The 27,156-nt window shown below is 42.5% G+C and overlaps 1 protein-coding gene across 1 annotated transcript in view; it reads left to right on the top strand.

Moving 5' to 3' along the window:
• The window catches only part of GRID1 (glutamate ionotropic receptor delta type subunit 1), a 697,236-nt gene that overhangs the window by 482,104 nt on the left and 187,976 nt on the right, over positions 1-27,156 (top strand). The window contains exons 7-8 of the mRNA XM_044916514.1: positions 4,298-4,459; positions 5,937-6,056. Coding sequence (XP_044772449.1) covers positions 4,298-4,459; positions 5,937-6,056 — 282 coding nt within the window. The remainder of the gene's footprint in view (positions 1-4,297; positions 4,460-5,936; positions 6,057-27,156) is intronic.

The raw sequence follows: 27,156 nt of genomic DNA, 5'->3' as shown, positions 1-27,156 counted from the left end.
GCTCTATTCCATCTCTGTCCCCATCTAGGATGGAGGCCACAGGCTCCAGCCTCAGGCCCCTTGCCTGCCTCTGGCTTTTGTCTGCCTCTGACTTTACTCCCTCTGGCATCTCTGACCTGGTTCCAGGCCTTTTGCTTTGCATCCAGGTCTTTATTCTGCCATGTCCTTGGCTTCACACTTTGTTCTGTCTTCTGCTTCTCAGGTCTACTTTCACCTGAAATGCTTTTTTTGGTTCCTTGTCACTTTTGTGCTGCATGGCCCTAGGCCAGCCAGAGGGGATGAAGGTTTAAATAGTGACAGTACCTGTTCTGCTTGTCTGTCTTCTGTCAATGAGCTCTGTGCTGTGCCTTAACTGAGAAGTGAGGGAGAGAGGCAAGGATTCCTTCAGACCAGGCCCCTTTTCTCTGTTCCTGTGGCCTGGAGCTCAGCTTGGGCTGTTAGCCCCTTGAGCCCAACAGTGAGTGAGTGTTCATGCAGCTGGGAGTCTCTCTCCTTCCAGACCAGTCCTCTTGGTCCAGGGGCTCATCGTGACCAAGCCCTGACACTTGGTCTCCATCCACCTCTCCTGAGAAAAGGCTTGCCTTATGTCTGTCAGGACTCAGATGGAGCCCCAAGCAGAGTCTGCCTTTCTACTATCTGCTCTTGATCTTTCCCCCAAAGGTCCTATCTCCAGTCTCCAGACAAGACTGGAAGGGTAGTTCCCTCTCTTTGCATCCCCACCAGTGAACCTGGCAGATCACCTAACTGTGAGGATACTGAGGTTGGACAGCAGAGACGGGGCCACAGATCAACACAGGGTGTTAGTGTCTGCCTACAACAGGGAGAAGTACTGACATAGAATCTGACCAGGAGAAGGGACAGGAGTGAAAGAAGGTGGAGCTCCAAGTGGGGATCAAGAAGGCATTTTGAATAGGCTGTAAATGAGAAGCAAGTTGTGTTTGAACAAAGGAAGTTCTCTCCCAAGTCAAAGTGGAGGTGGCCAGTCTCTTCTTCCTACTGTTTTCTCTTTTGGGGAACCAAGATCGGTGTATATCCTCTTAGCAAGAGATCCATCTTCCATCCATCCATCTGTCCATCTGTCTGTCCGTCCATTCATCCATCTCACCCTCCATCCTTCCATCCATCTGCCCCTCCCCCCTTCCACCTCCCCATCCCCTCATCCATCTATCCATTTATCCTTCCATCCATCCACCATCCATCCATCAAGTATACATTAAGCACCAACCATATGCCAACCATATGGTTGGTGCTGGATGCTGTGTTTAGAGATGGTAAGAAAAAAGTTATATATATACATATATATAAAAGTTATTTATAAGTTATATATGAATATGTACACATTTATGTATATATGTATGTTATATCTATAACATATAGGTACATATTTCCAGATATGTCTACTTGGAAAAGAGCATTGCTAAAGCCTTTGAACTGAAAGCTTGTTTATTTGACCTGAAATGCATTCACCCTTCCCAGAAGACATACTTGTGGGAGGCCTGAGGGCTTCCTTTAGCCTTTCTGAGTCACATCCTGTTTTTGCCTCTTCATTGCCCGCCTCTCTGCATTCATACACTCATTAAGTACCTTAATTCATTGTGAATAGAAGTGCCGGAGGCAAAAAGGGATATTCCGTTGGGTGCTAGTCTGGGTCACAGCTGGGGTGGTGCTGTCCCAAGTGGTGTGCATGTGTGCATAGGACATAATGTGGGTCAAAGGGTCCCGGCTGGTTGAATAGCATCAGTTAGGAGTGGGTGGCTGGGAGACCCGTGAATGTCTTGAGAAGAGAAATCTTTACATTATCAAGGACTCTCAGCTTTGAGTTATTCTTTTGGAAAAAATAAAATAAACCAAGCCAACTCTACATAGCTGGCATTCTCCTGTAACAACATCTCCATTATGAGTTTGTATTCCAGAGGGGAGGTGGACATGTCAACAATCATTTTGCAGTGGTAGGAGCTCCTGAGAGCTGGGGGGTCTGACAAGCACAGAGAGTGGGTTAGTCTTTCTCATGGGGGAAATGTGCCCCCAGGGCTCAGGGCTGGAGACCCAGTTCTGGTGTTCCCTGTAGGATGGGAGGTGGGTTCTCGGTGATGGGAATGACTGCTCTCTGCTGTCAGGTGAGCACCTGTGTACCGCGGGCATCTGGAACAGGGTGCCAGCCACTGAAATGCCTGCTTCCCCTCGGCCTGAGGCCTTGGCTCAGTCAGCAGTGCTCAGTCATCCCAGGCACACTCCTACCACATCTGAAACATCGCCTGTCCATCCTCCACCCCCTTCCTCCACAGGCCTTAGTGGCCCACAGTCCTGTGCCCGCTGTAAGGGTGCAGGTTGCAGGTGGATAAGACAGGGCTCTGCAGGCATGGCCAGGACAAACAGACACCTGCAGAAGAAGTGGTCAGCTCTGCTTGACATGCTGTGGCGGGAATGCCCTGGGGTGTTAGCATGAGTTGCTGGACAGTCACGATGTAGCAGATGGTTTTGATGTCTTGCACTAGCTCCTGTAGCCCACTGCTGATGTCAGTTGCCGAGGGTGGTTGGTGCTACCCAAGCTCTTGTCTGGGGCTCTGCTTTGGGGGCACCCAGTCCAAAACGAGGAAAGAAAGTGCAGGTGGAGAACAAGGCGAGTAGGTACTGGGGGTATGAGGGCCATACTGGGGAGTGGTGAGAAGTAAGGCTGGGAGGCAGTAAGGGTTCTTTCTGCAGACCAAGGATCTTATTTGATTCTCCCGGGAGTCCTGTGAGGTTGACACATTCTCCTATTTATATCCAGTGATTTTGTTTTTCTGAAATATTTTTAGCAGACACCTCGCTGCTTAGGTGTGCAAAGAATCATCCCCTTGACCCACTTCGGCTGATGGTTGTTTGTGCAACAGTTACCCAGGAGGGACCACACACCTGAACAAGGGTGGACATCACCTCCTCCCCACCCCCTCACCTTACTCTCCCTTTGTGCTCCATGACACCCCCATGGAGGAGTGGGCTGATGTGAAGTACAGGGCTGCCTTCCTTCCTGCAGAGGGCTCTGGATGGGCCCTTGAGACAGTAGGTGCAGGTGTTCAGGCTCATGCAGATCAGGGTCTTGAATTGCCGTTAGGGGAGTGAGCCAGACCTGTCCCATCCCTGGATACCAGCGCTATGGTGCTGCTCTCCTCACCACTGTTCCAACGTCTCCCTCACACTCCTGCTCTTGGGAGCTCTGAGGTGGGTTTTGTGTCTTCCGTGAGCCATCTCTCCATAGCAGACGGCTCAGCAGGGGGTACTTCTCATATGTGAACACTTGCAATCCCCAAATGCATCCCCTGGCTGGTGGTGATGCCCCTGCAGAGCGGGCTCTGTGGCCTTAGAATCTCCATCACCGTAAGCTGCCAGTGTCAGTCAGGCCACCATTTACCCGAGGCCCATCTGGGGACCAGAGCAATCTTTCCAAGGCACAGATCTGACTTCTGGGCACAGATCCACCACTGGCGTCCTTCTCTCTGAAGTCACCTATGTTGTTACTCCTTAGCTTGGCCCCCAAGGTTCAACGTGGCTAGACCCCTGATCCCTGCTTCCCCCTCAATCCCACTTCCTCTCTATTACACCCTTTGATGCAGACATTTGGTACTATGTTCAGTCTCTCTAACCCAGGGCTTGGCCACTTGTGGTGCTCGGGCTGGATCCAGCTCATTGCCTATTTTTTTTAAATCTAATTTCATCTAAATCTTTATTTCTTAATAAAGATTTATTAACACATCCTTTGTGTATGTGTTGTCTGTGGCTGTTTTTCTGCTATAATAGCAGAGTTGAGCACTGTGAAAGAGACTGTAAGGTCCATAAAGCCTAAAATCTTTCATATCTGATCCTTCACGGGCAGTGCTGCTGGACCCTGCCCTACCTGACCCTGCTTCTTTGTACCTTCATGCCTTTGCATAACGCTGCCGCCTTTTATCCTACGAATCCTTCTAGACCAAGCTTTCTGCCCATCCTTACCCCATCCTGTGTCACCCAAGCAAGATGTCCCATTCTAATCTTGCACAAAGCCTGTGTGCAAGTCTCAACCACAGGGCTGACCATGCTGGTTCTCCTATTGATGGACACATCCACCTCCCACTCTAGTTCCTGAAGCAGGGCTAGTTCTTATTCTGCTTACGACTCCATTGCCTGGCCCAGTTTTTCGATGAAGCTAGAGGATTGTGGTGTAGATACTGTGCACCGCTTGTTAGTGTTGGCACCCTGGATCACCCAGGACCTCTGCTGGTTTCTCCTCATCTCTGAAAATGCATCAGTGGAAAGGGTTTCACTGCCTTTGTGTTTGCAGATCTCCAACCTTTACCTGTATGACAGCGTCCTGATGTTGGCCAACGCCTTCCACCGGAAGCTGGAGGACCGGAAATGGCATAGCATGGCAAGCCTGAATTGTATACGCAAGTCCACCAAGCCATGGAATGGCGGGAGGTCCATGCTGGACACAATCAAAAAGGTGTGTGTAAGGGGACACCCACCTGGCTAAAGCCCAAGACAGGCCCTTCCTTGCACACATGCACACACACACACACCCCACCCCCTTGAGCAGGTGGTCTGAAGCTTAGTGCTTTGTGTGATTGCCCCTGCAGGCCCCTCCCAGGCCTCTCTCCATGCCACTCTTCCTTTCCCAGCATTGAGGGCTGGTGAGCTGGGCTTCATGGATATGTATTATTATTATTATTATTATTATCATCTCTGTTTTTCTACAAGGAGTTTGGATTTTCAGAGGTTAAGTAACTTGCCTGAGGTCATAAGTAAGCAAACAATGGAGGCAACTGCCCAGCTCATGTGTGCCAAATAGCCACTGTTCAAAAGAGAGCCTGTCTCAGTCATTAGTGCATGTGTTGATCACCAAGACCTTAGATTGTGTATGTGTGTGTGTGCATCTGTGTGTGTACACATGCGTTCTGCACTGATGATGTGTTGCACACACTGAGGCACGACACCAAGGTGGAAGGCTGAATCTGGAGTGAATTGGGTAATCCACAGACTTGTTAGAGTGAATTGGCTTTCAGAGGCTTCAGAAGAACATTTAGGGAAATCTATAGTGCTAGGAGTTGTAGTCCCAATCAATTGTGCATGGTGTCATGTAGCAGTGAACATATTCTCGTGTTGGTTGAATTTACTGCAGCCCGAGCCAGAGCTGGGGCCCCTCTCTGGCCAGCTCAGGCTCTGGGACTCTCCCAGCTCACAGTCTATGGGAGATCAGGGCTTGATGACACCCCCACCCTAGGCTTGAAGGCTCCCCCAGCCCCTCGGCCACCTGCTCCTACAGAGCCCCATGAACGGCCAGAGAGAGGGGCAAGTCTTCCACACCCACCATATCCAGTCTGTGTCAGACACCATGCTTTGTACACATTTCATCCTTCAATGCTTGCAGGCTCTGTGATGTGGAGCTCATTAGCTCCAGGCTGGAGATGATGGGAGATGGCTTGCCCAGGGTGGCACAGGTGGCAAAGCCAGGACTTGAGATGGTGTTGGCCTCTAGGGCGCATGCTTGCTGCCCTGTAACTTACCGCCATGGGTCTGATATGGCTCTGTTGACCTTTGACCTCCCTCTTGGCTCAAGCTCAGGTGACCTCTGGAGCAGATTGCAAGGGAAGACTGTGAGCTCTAGGAGGGTGGAAACAAAGCTGTCATTCTTTGATCTCATTGCTAGCGTGACATGTGGCATGGAGCAGGTGTTCTCATCATGAATGTCAAGTGCAAGCCTTTGGAATGTCCCCTGTGAGCAGAGGTCTGGGAAGTGTCGATCCTATTCTGGGGCTATAGGACAGCTAGCAGCTCTGTCCTCATTACAGCCTGTCCACTGCTTCCTTAAGATCTTGATCATCCCATTCGCGGTGACTACTTCCTTCTCCTTCTTCATCTTTGGGATTCCATCCCCTACCCCATCCATGTTTTCCTCAATGAGTTTTCCTTCTCTCCTGCAGGGCCACATCACTGGTCTCACAGGGGTGATGGAGTTTCGGGAGGACAGCTCGAATCCCTACGTCCAGTTTGAAATCCTTGGCACAACCTACAGTGAGACCTTTGGCAAAGACATGCGTAAGGTAAGTCTCAGCCCCCCTCCCCCGCCTCGCCTGCTGCGGTGGTGCCACTGGCTCTGTGTTCTGAGCAGGGTTTGTGCGGCACAGTGTGGAGAAGGCTCAGAGAGTTTTTCAACCAGGCAGTTCTGCTAATGCAGTCTCTGAGTACAGCAGGGCCCCTGGCACCACCTGGTCCTGCTGCTTGGCCCTGGACAGCCAACCAAGCAGGCCTGAGGCTGGAAGGGGTATCGTGTTTTCCCAGAGGGGCTGAGATCAGCCCAACGGCAGGGACAGGTGTAACTGTGGCTGAGACAAGAGTCCAAGGTTCCCGCCAGTGTCCCCCAGATCTAAGAGTGAGACAAAGCCATGAACAGAAAAATGAACCATGAGGAGGGTGGGGAGCAGGGGGCAGTAGAGCCCAGTGGAGGAAGAAAGGAGAGGCAGACAAGCTGCGTAGCTCCGGGTGGGGTTTGGTGGTTTTATTTGGTGCTCATGCTAGTGGCAGGCCTGGGGTCTCTTTCCAGTAATACCTTGCCTCTTCCTCTCTCCTCCTATGAAGGATTTTCAGGACTGAAGACTGGGGGGTGGAGGAGGCAGCTTTTACCCAGGGTTGGAACCCCCAAAGTTAAGGGGAGGCTTGGGAAGTCAAGAATCTAGTAGATATTGGGACCGAGAGGTCAATGTAGGAAGCAAGATATCGGCACAGTTATCCGAGAACCTCAGATGTGGTCACCGTGAGCCGGTGTGGAGCTGATGGTGGGGTTACACAGCCCGGCCACTCAGCTCGCTTAGATGCACTCCCAGGAATGGTCCGCACAGAAGGCCCATGTGTTTGTCGGGGCATTAACTGGTTGCCATACACTCAGGCACAGGCTCATATAATCACACCCAGACACACTCACACACATACATTTCTATACACTTGAAAGGAGGATGTCTCTACTCATCAGGGCCCAAGAGATGAAGGGCATAGTGAGCTCTCACTGTAGCAGGATAAACCCTTGGCAAAGAGCCTTCTAGCCTGTCCTCCGGCATTGGCTGGGGGCAGTGCAGGGGCAGGAAAGGCTAAAATGTTCTTGGGAGATTGCCAATCTGGGTGATGGCATTCTTTGGCTGTACTCCTTGAGGACCAGGTAGAAAGATGCATGTGTGGAGTGGTGGAGGATGTGAGGGCTAGAGAACATGCCAGGGTGGTCATTGGTTATCACATGGGAGGAGGACTGGCTCCCCACAGAGGGACTGGGATGACCGGGGGCCCATGTGTGATGTGGGAGTTGGGGAGTTTCAGCCCATCTTAGGACGGAAGGTGGAGTCACCGGTTGGTCATATAAATGGGAGGTTGAGTAATTGGTTGGGATGCAACAGTGCCACACAGGTTTCGATGACGTTTTGGAGCTCAGGGGTTTGTTTATGGCACGTAAAGGGTGTTGGCCTCTATGGTGTGGTACCCTGGAGGGCCAAGGTGTGACATGCAATGTCAAGGGCCTCAGGGAGACCTCGTAATGTCTGTTAGGGATGCCCAAAGCTGGGAGCCTTGGTGGGGGGGCCAGGAATGGTCAGCATTGGTCCAGGTCATTCAGGACCCCAACAGAAATTGGCTTGTGTTGGGACTCCCACCTGGTGAGGAGCAACCAGAATCAGGGAGCCCTTTTAGTCACCCAGATACAAAAGGGGCCTGCAGAGTGTAGCCACTTGCTGAGGAGGTGACTATTCACATCTGCCGCTGTCCTTGCCTTCATTCCCCTCAGAGGCTACAGACACTCAGGCCCCACTTGCTGGCTCCCTTGCTGCCCCTACCCCCCTTCTTTCAGCTCAGCTTCCACAACAATGTCCCACAGTAGGTGGGAATGCTGGCTGTGGGGGTCCCTGCATCCTAGGGCCCCCCCACCCCCCGCTGGCCACTCCAGGTGCCTGAGAGACCAAGAGGCACTGTGTCCTCCACTTCCTGTTTCAGGTGTCTGGGCCTTCTCTGTTGCCATGGCAACGCTCCTCCAAAACCCCGAAGCCAATGGGAGCTGGAATCTCTCAGTCTAAGGAGCTTCGGCAAGCAGGAGGCCTGAATGTAATTGAGTTGGAAGGGAAGCTGATTTTCAAGTGGGCTTTATTTTAAAACGTATCCTTTTGTCATTTTAAAATCTGACCTTAATAACCACATATCCCAGTTGTTACCTGTCTGCCTGGCAGCTTATCTCTGTTAAGGAGAAGTTATCTGGAAAGTGGGGAATGGGATTTACTATAGCAAATGTTTGTTATTCAGGCCCATGGGTGCATTCAAGCAAGGTCTGGGAGGTTTCAGGATAAAGCCAGGTGAGGAGGCGATTGGGACAGTGTCACTGGTCTAGGGTGGCCTTTGAAGGTAGGGTTGAGCTATGGTCCCTGGTGGAAGATGGGGCTGTGAAGGGTAGGGCTGGGGAATTGGGGTGACCTAAAAGTAAAGTTTAGGGTGGGCAGCAGACTTGAGGGTAAGGTTAGGGTCCCATGGCACACAAAGGTGGTGCAAAGATCATTCATGCTAAGGAGGCAGGGGCAACTCTGAGGAACCCCCAACTGCATCTCTCTGGCCACACCCAGTCCAGAAAGGTTAGAGGAGCCAACTGGGCTGATTGCTAGATGCTGTTGTGTTGGAGCAGGGTCAGGGGGTCTCTGCGGAGACGATATATGTCTCGATATATGTGTATATCCTAATCTCTTTCTCTATACTGATATTTATGTAATTTCCATATATTATATATTATGTGGTCTATTATAATTTCTCTATAATCTATATGTAGACATGTGTATACATACGTGTCTATGTGGATGTAAATATACATATGTATATATAAGTTTAAAAACAACTACAGCAAACAAACAAACACAGGTACAAAAACAAAAACCAAGTAGCTTCTTTAAGATTTAAACCAAGAGGAATTGTTTAAATTAGGGAGCAAATGGATGTTTTCTTAAAGTAAATACTCCAGAGGGAAAAAGCAGGGAGGGTGAGTCACCCAGACGTTTTAGATTAAGTGGCATCAAGAGACTGGATTACTCAGCCCCTTCAGAGGATGGAAGGAATAGGTGATTGCCTTTCACTGCAGGGTGCTGGGCAAATACTAATTAAATTATCTCATCCAGGAAGTGTGTTCTTGTTGAGGGAGTGCTGGATGGCAAAATCAAAGGTCTATGTCACCAGCCCGCTGTGTAACTCCAGGCAAAATATCAATCATCTCTGTGTTCTGCTTGGAGCTGCCCGGCATGGGTGATCACCAAGCAACCTCACGGGGGGTAGGCTTTGCTGCAAAGTCACGTCAAGCTCCCAGGGGACTTGGCCTGGCATTTGTCCTGGAGGTGCATGCTTGTTACTATCAGAGCTCCACAAATTTCTCCTCGGTTTTCTCTGTGTTCAGACAGAAATCTGCAAAGGAAAGTCCCATGGGCTTACCCAGGCAAATGTCCTCGGCTTATTACATGAGCTGGGGCGGGATTGTTGGAAGCCCCTGTATGGAGGTTTCCAAAGGTGGGGGCATGGGAAACTCTTTCGTGTAGGACAGAAGGGAGCAGAGAAGGAACTATTGAACACCTACTGTGAACAATGGTGCCTTACAATGTTGTCTCACTGACTTGGGGACTTTTGTGTCGCTCCTGCGTCTCCTGAGCTTTTGCAGCCACTTCCCTTCTCCGAACCCTCATTTTCTCAGATGGGAGGTACAGATGCCACGAGCCTTGTGGTTGAATCAAGGGGTCCATGGGTGTAATGACCCTGATGCGACCCTTGGCAGTGAGTACTGTCCCGTGTGGTGCAGGCCATCAGCTTCTCGCAGGCAGGGCCATACCCCTTCTCTGAGCTGTCTACTCCAGACCCCACAAAAGCAGAGACAGGCAGGCAGGCTTAGAACATGGCCTTCCACCTTGACGTGCCCTGGACCCCAGCACCTCCCCAGAGCACGTACCGAAGCCTGAGGCCAGAGACAGGAGGGGGGCTCTGCGTGCCCCTGCAGTGCCCACTCTCCCTTCATGCGTGGGAGCAGATAGCCACTCTCTATGGAGACCCAGGGGGAGAGTGTGCTGGGAATGTAGCCTCTGATGAAATTTTGTTTTTAGGACTGTTTTGGTGTGATTAAAGGAAGAAGGAAAACATGGTTGTCTTTTTTTTTCTTTCCCACAAGCATGACTTGCCTGGAGTATAACACCAGCTACAGGGCTGCAGAAACGTTTTTTCCATGACATGATTACAGAGGATATCTGCCCTTTTCCATCCTAATGATACTGATGTGGGAGACTCATTCCCTTCTACCAACACAGAGTTCCTGTTGCACTGACACCCTGGGGAGGCCCTTTGAACCTCATTTCCTGTGGGTGCCATCCACCTGATTCACTGGCTTAGTGGAGGGTGGCCTGCCTCCTTGGCCAGGATGGCAGGGAAGTGGGCGGGAAGCATCGGGAACGTCTCTGAGTTTGCTCTATGTGTTGGCATTCTAGGGCAAAGAATACTCTGGTGTGGTGAGAGAGAACAGGGCTGTTTCTGCTCCTTGCAATAGAGTAGAATCCAGTTAGAACCAAGAGGTGGAGAAAGAATTTAGTCCAGTGTCTTCAAGCTTTTCTTTAGTCCTAGAAAATCTGTTCCAGCAGAATCTAATTGGAACCCAAATACATTAAACAGTTGTAGAAGCTGACATGCAGTGGTTGCAATAGGTGGGAAATTGGGGCCGAGGGTCCTGAGGCTCCCCTGCACCATTTCCCCCCATCCCGAATATCTTTATGGTTTTCTGAGCAGCTCTACATGGGAAACCGAGGCTCAGAGACTGGAATAACTCAATTATGTAGCACTAACAAGGGTGTATCTGTGCTGGGGCTGGAAGGCAGATTTCCTGAGGGTGATGTGTGGCAGAGGGCCTGGAGCATTCTTTCTGAACTCAGGACAATGCAGTTCCATGACCCCCTCACTCCACTCAGCCCACTTTCCACCCCATCCTCCCATTATCCCACTCTACCTGCCCCTGCAGAACCAGCAGTAGGGCCTCAAAGTCCCTTCCTTTTGCAGCCTGCTGATACCCTTGGCTCGGCCTCCCCATTCCAGCCACGACCCAAGGAAGTGGGAGGGCTTCCTTCTCTAACCAGTTTAAGATGCTTCTTCTGTCTTCGCTGTCAATTTCCATTCTTTGTGAAAGCTGGCTTTGGACAGGAATCAAATGCCCTTCTTGATGTCATGTCCCTGGGAGGGCCTTGTGGCTGCTGATAATTCATAGAGTAATAATTGCTCATCATGTAGTGATCGCCATGCCATAGGACTCCGGCCCTCCCCGGGCTTGAAAGTGCATCATTAACATTAACATTCTTGCCCAGGTCTGCTACACTGTGTTACACATCTTCCCACATTCTCAGGGCTCAGAAGTTCTAAGCTGTGAGGCCAGGTGGAAAAGGCACCAGCCAGTAGACAAGATAGCTCTGATGATGAAGTAGGTGCTGCCACTTAGAGCACAGGTGGAATCCTTTACCTGGTGGCTCCAGCAGCTGGTGCCAAGAGCTGCACGGTGGATTTCGCAATGAAGAAGAAAGGGAGGTGGGCAGTGGTGGGGCCAGGAGAATGCAGCCCGAGCATTGTGCAGTGTCTCTATTAAGCGGCTCTGTAGAGGCTCCCAGCTGTGCACAGTGAGTCACGGAAGAGAAATAAACTTCAGTCTCTTCGTGGATTAGCATTCTTGCAGCATATTTCCCAAGTAAAATGTCAACCGTTCCGAACCCTTGTGCAGAACTGCGTTTGATAGAGCTGAGAGAAGGGAAACAAACCCTGTTGCTTCATCTGAATAAAGGGATAAGGAAAAGATATAATTAAGTGTTTTATTTTAAGTACATTTATCACTTCATTTTGAAGATAGCATCAATACATGCTCATTTAGGGTAGAACGATTAGAAAATACAGATAAATGAAAAGAAGAATATAAAAGTCAGCTATAATCTCTGAACCAAAGAATAAATACTGTTAGCATTTCTGGTGCATTTACCTTCTTTTTTTAATTTTCTTTCTTTTTTCCTTTACTCTGTACATAACAATATAGAAATTGATATGTATATTTATCAAATTGCTATTTATTGTGCATACATTTTTATATCCTGACTTTCCACTTAATGCTATATGGGAAGCATTTTTTCATTCCTTTATTCTTGACCATGATTTTTAATGGAAATACATTACTCAGTTTACAGGGAGCCATCACTTATTTTATCTTCGTATATGATGAATGTTTAGGCATTTACACCATAATTATTATGGAATGATGTAGTAATGAACATCCAAAATATATGCAACTTTATTGCATCTATATTTATTTCCTTCTACTTTTTAAGAAATGGAATTACCAAACCTAGGATAATAATTTTTTAAAGTTGTTTATATTGTTGACACCTATTTTTCAAATTGATTGTAGAAAGATATAACAATTTGCATATCCACCAGCAGTATATGGAAGTCTCTGTTACATCCTGTGCTCAAAACATGGAGTGATATATTAAACATTTTTGCTAATTTTGCAGCAGTATGGAAACATAATGTTGATAAATTTGCATTTCTTGTGGGATTGTGCATTTAAAAATGTAGTCATTGATCAGTTGTATTTCACATTTTGTAAATTACACCTCAGGTCCTTTGCTCTTTTATATTGGTGATGAAGTTTTTCTTGTCACCTCGTATAACCTGTCTTTCAGAAGGGAATTGATAATTATTTGTGTCAGATATTTTGTTCCCATAAATTGTTTGCCTTTGAAGAAAATAATTTCACACAGACGTTTAACAGTTTATGAATTTGTACTTTTTAGAAAGTCATACCCAGTTCACAGAGTAAATACTATTCATCCATACTTTGTTCTAGTATTTTTATGGTTTGATTTTATTTCAGTGTAACCTGCCATCTCCTTGGGATTGATTTGGGATGAACTGTGACATGATGACCTAGCGTTTACGTTTTTCAGTATTGGTTTCTATTATCCAGGAATCTTTCCTTTCCCTGTTGATTTGAACATCACATCTACCCTATACCCTGCTAAATTTCCCATATCTCGCCGTTGATTTTGAAAACATTCTTAGCCTCTTTTCTCACTTTTTTTCCTCTCAGCTGAAATTTAATCAGTCTTTGTACACTTTTAGAATGTACTCGTCTGCTGAAATTTAATCAGTCTTTGTACACTTTTAGAATGTACTCGTCTGCAAGTAACAGAATGTTCATCTCAGGTGGATTAAACAATAAGGAAGTCTTATTATCTCACATAAAAAGACGCCTGGAGCTAGGGTGGCTCCAGAGTTGGCCAAGACAGACATTCTGTGCCCAAATCAAAGGCTTGGGTCTTTTTCATCTTCCTACTTGGCTATCCTCAGGGTGTAGTTTGAGCTGTCTTCATAATTTCCGGATGGCTGGTGGTGGTTCTAGCTGTCATACCCAGAAAGACAGTAGCAAGTGGGAGAAGAGGGTGGTTTCTTTCTGTGTGTTTTTCCTTTTTATAAATGAGGAGACCTTTCCCAGGAGTTGAGCCTGGCTACCCGTTTTGATAGAGCGATGCTTTTGCTTTTTTGTTATGACAGTGGAGGTTTTCCACCTACATGCATATGTGACATTGACCTATAGTTTCCCTCTCAGATGCTTATGTTCAGCTTGTGTTAGGCTTCTACTCCCTGCTTAACATGGAGAGAGAACGGCTCATTCTTTTGCACTTACAGGGACAGAGCTCTTGAAAGTTGGAAATAATTTAACTTGTAAAATTACCTGGGCTGGTTGTTGGTCTTGGAGCTATTACTTTGATATCTTGGAAATTCTCTTTCCTCGTTTCTACATTTCCTTGAGCAATTTTTAGTAATCTGCTTTACAGAAAATCTTGTATAACACTGGCGTTTTCAAATTCATGACTAAAGCTCTGTATCATATTTGCAAATTTTCCAAGTATCTATCCGTTGAAATATTTCTCTTTTCATTGCTACTGTTGTGTATTTTAGTGTTATCTCCCTTTATTGCTCGATTAGACTAGACAGAAGTTTTTTTATTGATCTTTTTCAAAGAACTAGGTCTAATTTGCTTAATCAATTTTGTTGTATTTTATGTTTCTCTAATTAATTGATTTGTTTTTCTTCCTGTCTCCCTGCTGCCTAGTGTTTGTTTTATTGTTAATTTTTAAACTTATTATAGGAGGCATCAGATAATTTATTCTTTCCCATTTTGGAATGCTCTGTTTTATTCTGAATATAGTTGTGGCTGAATCTTCATGATTTTTCTAATGTAAACTGGCATGTAGCACTTGTACAGAAAAGTGCCTGAACCATCAGTATATCACGGTGTATTTTCAAAAAGTGAATGCACCCATGCAAGCTACACCCACATTAAGAAACAGGACATCGTCAGTGACTCCAGGGGTTGCCCTCGTGCCCCCTTCCGGTCACTACACCCACCAGCAGAAACACCATTGACCTCTAATGCACACACTCTACACACTGTTGTAACTGCCTTCTTTTGCTCAACATCATGTTTGTGAGATTCATTATTACTGTTGTATGTACTTTAGTTCATTCATTCTTACTGTGTTTTAAAATGTAGATTTTATCATTATTATTCCGGTATGGTGAGGACAACAAATCCAGAGATGCCGACCACTGAAAAGACCATTTGTTACAGTTCCCAAGAGTTGGGCGCATGCCCCACACACCACACAGGGCTGCGAGATGAAGCAGCAGGGTGAGTCAGGCCGCCAGGCCGCCGAGGGAGCAGGAGAAAGGCTTTTGTTGTGGTTCTTGCAGGAATGAATAGGTGACGCAGAGGAAACAGGCTCAGGATTGGGTGGTTTGAACTGACATAATGTCAGCAGGCTCTGGGGTGTAGGGGCTATGCCTAGCTGTCTGCTATCTTACCCTAGGATGAGGGCGTAGGAATGTGGCTCAGAGCAGAAGAGCTCCAGAAAGCAGGTGGTTGGGGGTGGGGCGGCAGGCTCCGGATTGGTTAGTTTGCCAACGAAAGGCACACCTGCCGGAGAGTCCTTTACTGTCCCTGGGAATCAACTAGCCCTTCCAGGAGCAGTTTCTCCAAGGATTAGCAAAGCTTCAGAAATACAGAAACTAAAAAGACACAATTAATATATGTTGACATATAATATGCCTCTTAGGACTATTTCACGCTGGGTTTATGTATTCTGTTGTTGAAGGCACTTGAGCTGTTCGCAGATTTTGTCTATCACCAATAATACGGCTATAAACATTCTTAGAACATCTTTTTGGGGAACATATATATGTCTTTCTGTTGGGTGTATCCCTGAGAGTTGCATTACTAGGTTAGAAGGCATGTGTATGATTAACAGATCCCGCCAAACACTTATCTGAAGGGCTTGTTATCAGTTTTATTCCTAGGGGCTGGTTCTTAAGAGCTTCAGTTGTGCTTCATTGACCCTCAGCGAACTAACATGGGTTGTTAGTCTTTTACACACTAGCCATTCTGGTGGGTGGGTAATGGTTTCTCACTGTGGTGGTTTCATTTTCATGATGATTAATGGTGTGGAGCTCCTTTTTATGTGTTTCTTAGTCATTTGGAGATCTCCTTTGTGAGGTGCCTGTTCAAGTCTTCATGCCTTTTTTTTTTGGCTTTTGGACTTTTTCTTAGTGCTTTGTAGGTGAACTAGATATATGTCCTTTATAAATATTGGCATTGTTCTTACAGGCTGTGCCTTGCCCCTTTAATGCTCTTAATGATATCTTTTAATGAACAGAAATTCTGAATTTTAATGTAGTTCAATTTATCCAATTTACCATTCTTTTCCTATTTGTTTACTACATTTGGTGTGCTGCTTAAAAAATGTGTACTTATTTAAGAACACGAAGCTGTCATCCTATATTTTCTTCTAAATGTTTTCTTGTTTTACATTGCTCATTTGTATCTGCATTACATCTGGCATTGATCTCTGTGTAATGTGTGTTTGGAGGCAAGATGCATTAAAAAAATGTAGGTAGGGGCACCTGGGTGGCTCAGTCGTTGAGCATCTGCCTTCGGCTCAGGTCATGATCCCAGAGTCCTGGGATTGAGCCCCGCATCGGGCTCCCTGCTCAGCGGGAAGCCTGCTTCTCCCTCTTCCACTACCCCCTGCTTGTGTTCCCTCTCTCGCTGTGTCTCTGTCAAATAAATAACTAAAATCTTTTTAAAAATGCAGGTACTTGATTGACGCAATACTATTTATTGAAAGAATAAACTCTTTTTTTTTTTTAAAGATTTTATTTATTTGAGACAGAGAGATTGAGAGAGACAGAGAGCACATGAGAGGGGGGAGGGTCAGAGGGAGAAGCAGACCCCCTGCTGAGCAGGGAGCCCGACGCGGGACTCGATCCCGGGACTCCAGGATCATGACCTGAGCCGAAGGCAGTCGCTTAACCAACTGAGCCACCCAGGCGCCCAAGAATAAACTCTTTTCCCTACTGCTTTACCATACTCCCTTTCTCAGGGGTCAGGTGACTATATTGTGGGTCTGGTTTTAGACATTCTCTTCCATTTCATTTGGCCATTTGTATGTGTACCAGTGTCATACTGTCCTAATAATCAAGTTTTTTGTGTGTTTGTTTTTAGAGAGCGTGCAAGCGCGGGGGTGGAGGGGGGAGGAGGTGCGGCAGAGGCAAAAGGAGAGAGAGAATCTTAAGCAGACTCCATGCCCAGCAGTGAGCCCAATATGGGGCTCAATCCCATGACCCTGAGATCATGACCTGAGCTGAAATCAAGAGTTGGATACGTAACCGACTGAGTCACCCAAGTGCCCCAATAATCACAGTTTTATGATAGCTCTTGAGTGCTGATAGTGTAAGTCCTCTAGGTTTCTCCTTTTTTTTTCAAGATAGACTTGACTATTCTTGGCCCTTTGCATTTCCTCATACATTTTAAAATTCGATTTCTATTTTCTACAAAAAATCTGGAATTTAGATTGAGATTGCATGGACTCTAGATCAATTTAGGGTTAATTAACATCTTAACAACATTGAGTAATCCAGTTTGTGAACATACTATGCCCCTTAATTTATTTAGGTCTTCTTCAGTTTCTCTCAGGAAATTTTGTAGTTTTTGCTATAGAGATCTTGAATAACTTTAAAAAAAAAATTTTTCCCCCATATGTTAATATTTGTGATTATATTATAAATAGTATATATTCAGATTTATTTTTTTACTTGTTTGTTGTATGTATGTAGAAATATTATTGGTTTTGTATATTAAACTTGCTTTTAGTGAACTATTTACTGATTTATTCTAATAGTTTACCTATAGATTCTTAAGATTTTCTATATATATAGTCACATCATATATGAAAAATGAGAGTTTGATTTTTTCTTTCCCATTTTTATGCCTTTAATTCCTTTCTCTTTTCTTATTGCACTACTTCGGGTCTTTAGTTCAAGTTGAATAAGTGTAGTGATAGTGGGCATTCTTACCCTGTTCTTGATCTCAGAGGACAGCTTTTTATAATGCACAATTATATATTATGTTTGCTACATATTTTTGGTAGGTGCTTGCTTTAAGATTGAGAAAATTCCCCTGAGTTCCTGGTTTGCTAACAGTTTTGTCAAGAAGGTGTATTAATTCAGTCAATGGCTCTTTTACAACTATCAAGATAATTATATAATTTATACTTTAACTTTCTCCTGTAAATGTGGTAAGTTACATTGACTGATTTTTTTGCCTTTTTGATGCTACTTATTATTTCTTTATTCTAGATCAGTTCTATACCTTGATGTTTTGATTCTTACTATTTTATAATATGTTCCAATATTTAGAAAGGTCGGTACCTTCTGATTTCTCTTTCTTTTCAGAATATTCTTCTTTAAATTAAACTTTTATTTTGAGATTAACATAATTCCATTCAGTTGTAGGAAGTAATAGAGAGAAATCCAGAAATCTAGTATACCCTTTATTAAGTTTCTCCCAGTGGTGGTGCCTTGTAATACTTGTGTACAATAACACAACCAGGATATTGATATTGATAGAGTTCATGAATCTGATTCAGTTTTAGATTTCCTCAGTTTCATTTGTACTTATGCCTGTGTGTGTTTGCTCTGGGCATTACGATATACACATGTGACTTATCATAGTCTACTCATATCAACATTTTGTCACATCAAGTGATGTCTGGAAATCTTACTTTCATTTAGGTCCCTTTTCCTTCTTCACTTTTAAATATCATTGTCTTGCATATCAGATGGTGTTATAATTTATCTTTTAATCATTACATATGATTTATAAAACTCATGGGGAGGACAGTCTATTATATATACTCATATTTCTGCTCTTTTTGCTCTTCTTTCATATTTCTGATGCTCCAAGAATTATTCTGTCCTTTCCTTTCTGTTTGATAAACTTCCTTTGGCAATCTTTAAGGATCTGCTAGCCACACATTCTTTTAGTTTTCCTTCATCTGATCATGTCTTTATTTCCTCTTCATCCCCAAAGGATAGTTTTGCCAGATACAGAATTTGTGGATGAGAGTTCTTTTTTTTTTCCTCCTGAGAAGTAAGAAGTGGAAAAGTGTTGTGCCGTTCTCTAGTGGCCTCCATGGTTTCAGATGAGGAAGTCAGTGTCGTGTAAATTGGCTTTCTTCTGGATAGTTTTTCTTCGGATGCTTTAAAGATATTTTTTTCATATTTAGTTTTCAGAAGTTTTATTATGATGCCTCTTGATGTGGATTTCTTTGAATTTATCCTGTTTGCAGTTCCTATGTTCTTGAATTTATAGGTTTATATGTATTTCATGAAATTCAGGAAATTGCTAACAATACTCTTTTGGCCCCCACTCTTTCTTTTCTCCTTCCAGGATTCCAGTGAAGTTTAGGTCTTTTGTCCCTCAAGTCTCTAGTGGAGGTCCTATTCATCTCTTTTTCAGTCTATTTTCTCTCTGCCGCTCATGTTAGGTAAATTTCATTGCTCTGTTCTCCAGTTGCTGTGATTCTATTTCCTGTCATTTAAATTCTATGATTGATTCCAATCCAATGGGTTTTTAAATTTTTATTATATTTTTTTCAGTGCCATGATTTCCTTTTCATTCTATTTTGTACTCTCTTTGCTGAGTTTTCTACTTTTTTTTCATGTTTCAAGAGAATTTGTAATTGCTTGTTGCAACATTTTTATGATGACATTTAAAATCCTTATTAGATAATTCTAACATCTGATCATCCTGGTCTTAGCATTAGTTGTTTTTTCCTCATCCAATTTGTGATTTTCCTGGTTCTTGGTATGATGGGTAATTTTTTATTATATTCTGAACATTGTGGTAATTATCTTACAAGGCTATGTTCTATTTAAATCTTTTATTTTACTAGGGAGTTCCCCTCTTCAGTTTTGGCACACAAGTCTGTCCTACTTTTCTCTGCTCTGCTTCCAGGGACTACTTAATTTTAAGAGCTGATATGATTTTGGTCTGCTTAGTTCATCTGGTGCTTTGGGGGCTCCTATTGTTTCCTCTTCATGCTGCCTGGGGAGAGCGAATGGGTTTCTCTGGGATGGGTCACCTGGTACCTCTTGTTGAAGGAAGGGAGTCTCTGACCTATGAAGCTGAAGACCACTTCCCAGGCTGGACATTTGTGGTCAGATTGCCCTTCCTCTGGGGAATGGAGGGCACCTCCCTGGGTGTGCCCTGATTGTGGCAGGATTCACCCTGTTGGTGCCATTTGGTGGCTGTTAGTGGAGGAGGGGATTCTCAGGTCTTTGGGGACAAAGAGGCCTCATGGATCAGGCACTGGTGGAATCACCCCTGTTGGTTTTGCCCAACTGCCCAAGTGTCTCATGGTGGGTCAGGGGAGGCTCAGGCTGACAGGGTAGAGGATTGACTAGGCTGTGCCATTTGTTGCTGAGAAGCTCCTGAGGGGTTTCCCTGGCCGGTGCTTCTGGGTTGGACTGGCTGGGGAAGCAGGAACCTCCTCGGGCTACCTCTTGTTGCTAGATTGGGAGTTCCCAATTCCAGGCCTGAGATGCTTTCTTCTGTTGGTTGGGGATCATAAGACCCTCTGCCACTCTATGCTTCTAGTCCTGAGTTCCCTAGCCCAGGTGACCCCCTCTCCCCATCTCTCAGAGGTCTCCTTTGGTTGTCTTCTGCATTATGTCCAGGGCTTCTAGTTGTACTTATGGTACTATGATTTGCTATTCTTTTCAATGTCTTCTTGATGTGTTGGGTTACATAAATTATTTTTTGTTTTTCTTCTTTTCATTTAAAGCTTCTAATAACCTCAGTACAGTACAATTCTAGACTTTTGATGGGTGATATTTTGTCAGTTTACATTCCAAGTAATGGCTAATCTCTTTGGGCTTATGGTCATCATTTTCCTATTCATTTTCTATTTGATCCACATGCTTCATATTCTTTTTTTTTTTTTTTTTTTGCCTGATACGGTTTATTTTTATTTTTAAATTTTTAAAATTTTTTATGTGGTTTATTTTAAAAATATTATTTTATTTTCTGTTTCATAACTATTGAATCTACATGTATTTTTAAACCCTACAAGTTTTACTATTCATTTTGTACAATCAATATTTTTATATTATACACATATAAGTGCTCCCTCCTATTTTCTGGAAGAGATTGTGTAAAGTAGTGATTATTTCTTCCTGAAGTATTTGATGGATTTCATCCATGAAATCATCTATGCCTGAAATTTTCTTTTTTGGAAGGTTTTTTTTTCTAAAATATTTTATTTATTTATTTGACACAGAGAGAGAGAGAGAGAGAGCACAAGCAGAGGAAACAGCAGGCAGAGGGAGAAGCAGGCTCTCTACTGAGCAAGGAGCCCGACTTGGGGTTGGATCCCAGGACCCCAGGATCATGACCTGAGCCAAAGGCAGACACTTAACTGACTGAGCCACCCAGGCACCCCTTGAAAGGTTTTTTAATGACAAATTTTATGTGTTTAATTTATATTTGGGGGGGTTTTCCTGCTCAGCGGGGATTCTGCTTCTCCCTCTCCCTCTCCACTCCATTTGTGCTTGCTCTCTCTCTCAAATAAGTAAATAAAATCTTAAAAAAAAATATATATATATATATGGGATATTCTGGTTATCTATTTCTTCATGAGTGGATTATGATAATTTACGTCTTTCAAGGAACTGGTCCTTATCATTTAAGTTGTTTAATTTATGAGCATATAATTATTTATAATATTTACTTATTATTTTAAAGTCTGTAGTGATGTCTCATTTTCACTGAGGATATTGGTGATTTGTGTCATTATTTCTTGGCCAGTCTGACTAGTTTTATCAAAAGCCTAAGTTTTTCAAAGGCCTGCTTTTGGTTTCATTGATTTCTTTCTATTGTTTTTTTGTTTTCAAATTCAAAGATTATTTCACTTTATTATTTCCCTTATTTTGTTTGTTTTGGGTTTAATTTGCTCTTTTTCCCTCTAAGGTGGAAACTTAGATTACTTATTTTAAGTCTTTAGTCTTTCTGTAATATCAGCTTTTAATACTACACATTTGCCCATGAGCACTGCTTTGGCTACATTCCATAAAACTTGGTAAGTTTTACCATTATCCACCCATTTATTTTCAATCTGTCTAGCATTTATATAAGACCAATAAATAAATAAATAAGACCCTAATAGTAGGGTCTTATTTTTTGTCCACCCTGTCAATATCTGCTATTAAATTGAAGTGTTCAGACCATTCCCATCTTAGCTAATTATTGATAGAGTTGGATTTATGTCTACAAGTTTGTTAATTTTATTCTTTTTATCTTGGTATCTTGTGCCCCTTTCTTGCCTTCTTTTGGATTACATATTTGAATATTTTTAATGTTCCATTTTAGTTTATTTGATTTTGGGGATTATCCCTCTGTATCAATATTTAGGGGCCTTATTTAGGGATATATCACTCTATATATCTGTATTTCACAGTTTACTTAGAGTTAATACTGTACTATGTTACATAAAATGTAACATATAGGTTCCTATAACTTTCAGCTTATCTTTAATTTACTTTATGTTATAGGTGTCATATATATCTACATACATTGGAAACCCTCCCATACAATACAATGATTTTTTTAATTTCAGCAGTCATGCACAATTAAAAGTACTTCAGGTGGGGAAAAAAAAGTCTTTAGATATTTACCATTTATTTTATTCTCCTTTCCCTCCAAAGGTCCACATTTCTCTTTGAAGTTGTTTTCTCTTAGCCTGATACGATTCCTTTAGTATTATTTGTATGGCAGGTCTGCTGGCAAAAAATTCTCCTAGTTTCTCTTTTTCTGAGTCTTAATTCTTCTTTACTTCTGAAGGATATTTTAACTTTGTATAGAACTCTCAGTTGATAGTTTTTTATCCTGGCCTCTGCATTGTCTGAGAGAAATCCATGGTTGTCCCAATCCTGGTTCCCTTGTATGTAATGTGCTGTTTTCCTCTGGCTGCTTTCAAATTTTTTTCCTTTGGTTTTCAGCAACCTGATTAAGATGCATCTAAGCATAGTTTTCTTTGTGTATATGCTTTTAGGAGTTCATTGAGTGTCTTGAATTTGTAAATTTTCTGTAATTATTACTTTAAATATTTGTTGTGTGTGTTGTGAGAAAACCTTTTTCTTTTCCTCTAGGGTTCCATCAGCATGTATATCAATATTGACATAGATAATGTCCAATAGGTTCCCAGGCTCTTTCATTTTCAAACTTTTCTGTCTCTATTTGTTTTTCAGATTGAATAATTTTTGTTTGTTCTGTGTTCAGGTTCGCTGAATCTAGAGCAGGGATGGGTCTCCATGCCGCATTTAGGTATCACTGCTGTCACCACCACACCGATCATAGTAAGGCCCCCCTTAGGGGTAAAATGGAGCATGAATACAGGAGAGAGAAATATATATAATTTTATACAATTAATACAGCATATGTCTCTATCTGTGTCTAGTCCATGTGTTTGTGTATGTCTGTATGGAGAGAGAGAGAGGAAACTCATCTGTGTGCAGTTTGCTTCTCTAAGTTTTGACTCCCTTTCACATTCCACCTACCTTTTTTGTCACCTGTTAGAGTCCTCAGGTGACTGTTTTCTGCATTTTCTCTAGAAATTAGAGTTCCATCAAGCAGGAGCTATGGGCTATAGTAGATTTATACCAACATGGCAGAACTAGAACTCCAGTCATATGTCTTTTAAATAAATTAAGAGAAGAAAATAAATAAAAGTGCTTCTAATTGCTATCTACAAGAGGGTTTCTATGACCACTTTATTTCATGGCCATTATCACAAGGTACCTCACCATCATTTTTTGAAGTATATTTTCACTGGGTATCAAATTCAGGTTTCCAGTTATTTTTAAAAATACTTTACAAATGTAATTTCATTCGTCTTTTGTCTACCTAGATTTTATTTTGAAAAGTCAGTCATCAGTCTTATTGTTGCACCTCTCCAGGGAGTATAGATATATATTTTCAAGCTGGTTTTAAGATTTTCTCTGTCTTGGATTTTCAGAAGTTTGAATATAATGCATATAGGTAGGTATAGTTTTTAATTTTTTTTCCCCTTTATCCTGCTGTATTTGTTGAGTCAATGGTTTAATGTATTTCCTTAGATTTGGGAAATTCTCAGCCATTATTTCTTTTAATATTGCTTGTGACACTTTGTCTCCCTTTTTCAGACAATTAAACATTTATTAGACATGTTTAACAAGAACCCACATCTTTTGTACTATATTTTCCCCTTTTTTCCACTCTCTGAGCTTCATTTGAATATTGGGCATAAACATGTCTTTGAGTTGACTAGTCCCATCTTCTCTTGGGTCCTGTTTTTACGCTGATTCAGTGAATATCTTATTTTACATTTTTGTTTTACAGTTCATGACTGTCTTTATAATTCTATTTTATGGGTTCAAATTATCCGTGCAAAAATTTCAACTCTATATCCAGGTTCTTTCTCATTTCTTCTGTTTTATGTAACATATAGATGTGACCTAGATCTGCTATTTATTTTCAAATCTTGGTCTGTTATCTTCAATATTCATCTACTAAAGATTTAATTTTATTGGCTGTTTTATCTCTTGATTATCAGTTACTTTTTTTAAAATTTAAACATGTATAGTAGTAATTTTTGTTTTATACTTAACCGTGGGAGATATATTGTAGGGTCTGGCTTATATTATGTTTCTCTGATTGTGAAATGCTGTGCTCAAAGACACCTGAGTTACTAACAAATCATCTTGATACTATTGAGGTTTGGTTTTAGAATTTGTTACAGTGATTTTTTAAAAAAGATTTTACTTATTTATTTGAGATAGAAAGTGAGTGAGAGAGAGAGAGAGAGCACAAGCGGGCAGAGGGAGAAGGAGAAACAGACTCGCTGCTGGGCAGGGAGCCCGATGCTGGGCTCGATCCCAGGACCCTGGGATCATGACCTGAGCCGAAGGCAGATGCTTAACGACTGAGCCACCCAGGCACCCCTGTTATAGTGATTCTGTTGGAGGCCTTTCCCTCACTCTTGTAACAGGATTCTTACACTTAGAACATGGCCTCCTGGGGTCTCAATTGAAAGTTATTGGTATTACAGTTTAACCTGTTTCTAGCATTCTGTGTCCTCTGAAATATCTGCTCATTTCTCCATTCTCCCAGCGGGTCAATCACATCCTCTTAGATTCTTTGCAAGCTAGATACACATCTTAGGAGTCATCCAAGAACTTGTGTATAATTTTTACAGAGCTATTTTGTACTTTCTCACTTCAGCTTCTTTCCCTCTCTTAACACGCTTCAGAGTTTTGTTTCACCTCAGTACCACAAAATGTTCCCTCCACCTACTGAGACTGCCATTCCATGATCTTGTTTGATTTCCAGGCAAAATGGATCAAAAAGTGTCTTCAGGTAAGAAGATCTAGTGTGAATATCAGGCTCTTCTCATGTTTTTTTCATGCTTTCAAATGCAGTCTTGTATTAGTTGATATGTAAAGGCCTAAAAATGGTTATTTTATACATTTGAATAAGTTTTATAGTTGCTTACTGTGGTAAGGTCCGTTATTTTTATGATTCTTTCACATATTTATTCATACTCCTCCACCCCGGCTTGACACATTGTTCAGTTTAAATAGTTTTGAACTTTCAAATAAGGGTATCATGTTGTAAATACTCCCTTGGAACTTAACTTTTAAATTCAACATTATGTTAATGAAGTTTGTTATATGTAGCCAAGTTGTTTAATTTTTAGGGATGGATAATATTTTATTTTATGAGTATATGATTTATTTATCTATTTTCCTGAACATGGACACTTGATTTATTTTTAGTTGTTTTTTTTTTCCTTATTATAAACCTTACTGTTATGAACATTATTTGGCATACATATGTTTATGTACAAGAGTTTCCCTTGACTGTGTACAGATATGGAATTACTGGGTTATGAATAATCAACTTAAAAATCAGCTTATAATAGTGGTTTGTTTTCCAAAGTGGCTGTATTAATTTATGCCACCTGCAGGGTATATGATAGCCCACTGATCCACATCTTCTTCACCCCTTACTATTTTTTTGACTTATTTTTGCCAGTCAAGACAGTGTAAAATAGGGTCATATTTTGATCATGATTTGTATATTCCTGATAACTGTGAAGATTGAACATCTCGTCACATGTTTATTTAGTATACATTTTTTCCTATTAATGTTTACTTCTTCTGCTAATTTTTTCTGTTTATTATTGATTAGTGGATTGTTTCTGACTTTCTCGCTGATTAAGTACCTTGCTCTTCAGTGTTCTTCAGTTGTTCCTGGAGCTTATATCTTTTTGGCTTTCTGTCATGCAGTTACCATCTATGCTTTGTATCAGGGCTTTTTTCCCTCCATATCTCTCTTTAAAAAAAAAAAGAAAAAAAGATTAGTTTATTTATTTCAGAGAGAGAGAGAGAGAGCACGAGTGGGAGGGAGAAGGAGAGAGAATCTCAAGCAGACTCCATGCTGAGCCCGGAGCCCAATGTGGGGCTTGAGCCCCTGACCCTGAGATCATGACCTGAGCCAAAACTAAGAGTCAGGCATGCTTAACTGATTGCACCACCGAGGTGCCCCATTTTTCCTCCATCTCTTTAAGGTATCTTTAAAATAATAAATTCTTAATGAGATTGATTTCTCTTTACTTTAAAATTAGTATTTTTTTACATTTATTTATTTTAGAGAGCGAGCGAGAGAGAGAGAGCATGCACATGGAGGGGAGGAGCAGAGGGAGAGGAGAGAGAGTCTCAAGCAGACTCCATGTTGAGTGCAGAGCCGCACACAGGGCTTGATCTCACAACCCTGAGATCATGACCTGAGCTGAAACCAAGAGTGAGATGCTTAACCAACTGTGCCACCCAGGTGCCCCTAAAATTAGTACTTTTTGCCTAAATCTAAGGTAAAAAGATATTTTCTTATATTTTCTAGTAAAAGCTTTTTAAATTTTGTTTAGATATAATTTGCAAACAATAAAGTGCACCCATTTTAACTGCACAATTGGATGAGTGATGATAAGTGTGTTCACCCAGATAATCACCACTCTGTTGAAGGGGTAGAACAGTTCCATGCCCCTTTGATTTCAGTGCCCCCCTCTGCTGTGTACAAATGATGATCTCATATCTGTCACTATAGATTAGTTGTGTCTATTCTGGAACATGTAAGTAAAGTGCATAGTCATTTTTTGTATCAACTTTCTTAGCCTAATGTTTTTGAGTTTTTCTATGTTGTTTTGTATATGAGTAGTTTGTTCCTTTTTATTGATGAATTGCATTCCATCATATGAATATAAGCACAATTTAATGGACATTTGGAGTCTTTCCAATTTTGGATCATGAATACAACTACTAAGAACAATCACATACAATTTGTCATGTGGATGTGAACTTACACTTTTATTTCTCTTGGGTAAATATCTAAGGGTACGGCAATTATTCGTCTAGCATTATAAGAAACTACCAAACTATTTTCCAAATTGACTGTACCATTTTGCAATACCACCAGCGATGTGTGAAAGTTCTAGTTGCTCCACATTTTGCCAAAACTTGGTATGGCTATTGAATTTTTATCATTCTAGCGGTTGTGCAGTTGTATGTCCATTTTCAAATTCCTCTTCTGTAATGACTAATGATGTTGAGCACCATCTTATGTACCTATTTGCAATTCCTAATATGTTCTTTTCTGAAGTGTCTATTCAAATCTTTTGCCCATTTAGAACATTG

Source organism: Neomonachus schauinslandi, chromosome 6 (genome assembly GCF_002201575.2).
Source record: "Neomonachus schauinslandi chromosome 6, ASM220157v2, whole genome shotgun sequence".
NCBI classification, from domain to species: Eukaryota; Metazoa; Chordata; class Mammalia; order Carnivora; family Phocidae; genus Neomonachus; species Neomonachus schauinslandi.
This window is presented reverse-complemented; position numbering and strand designations above follow the sequence as displayed.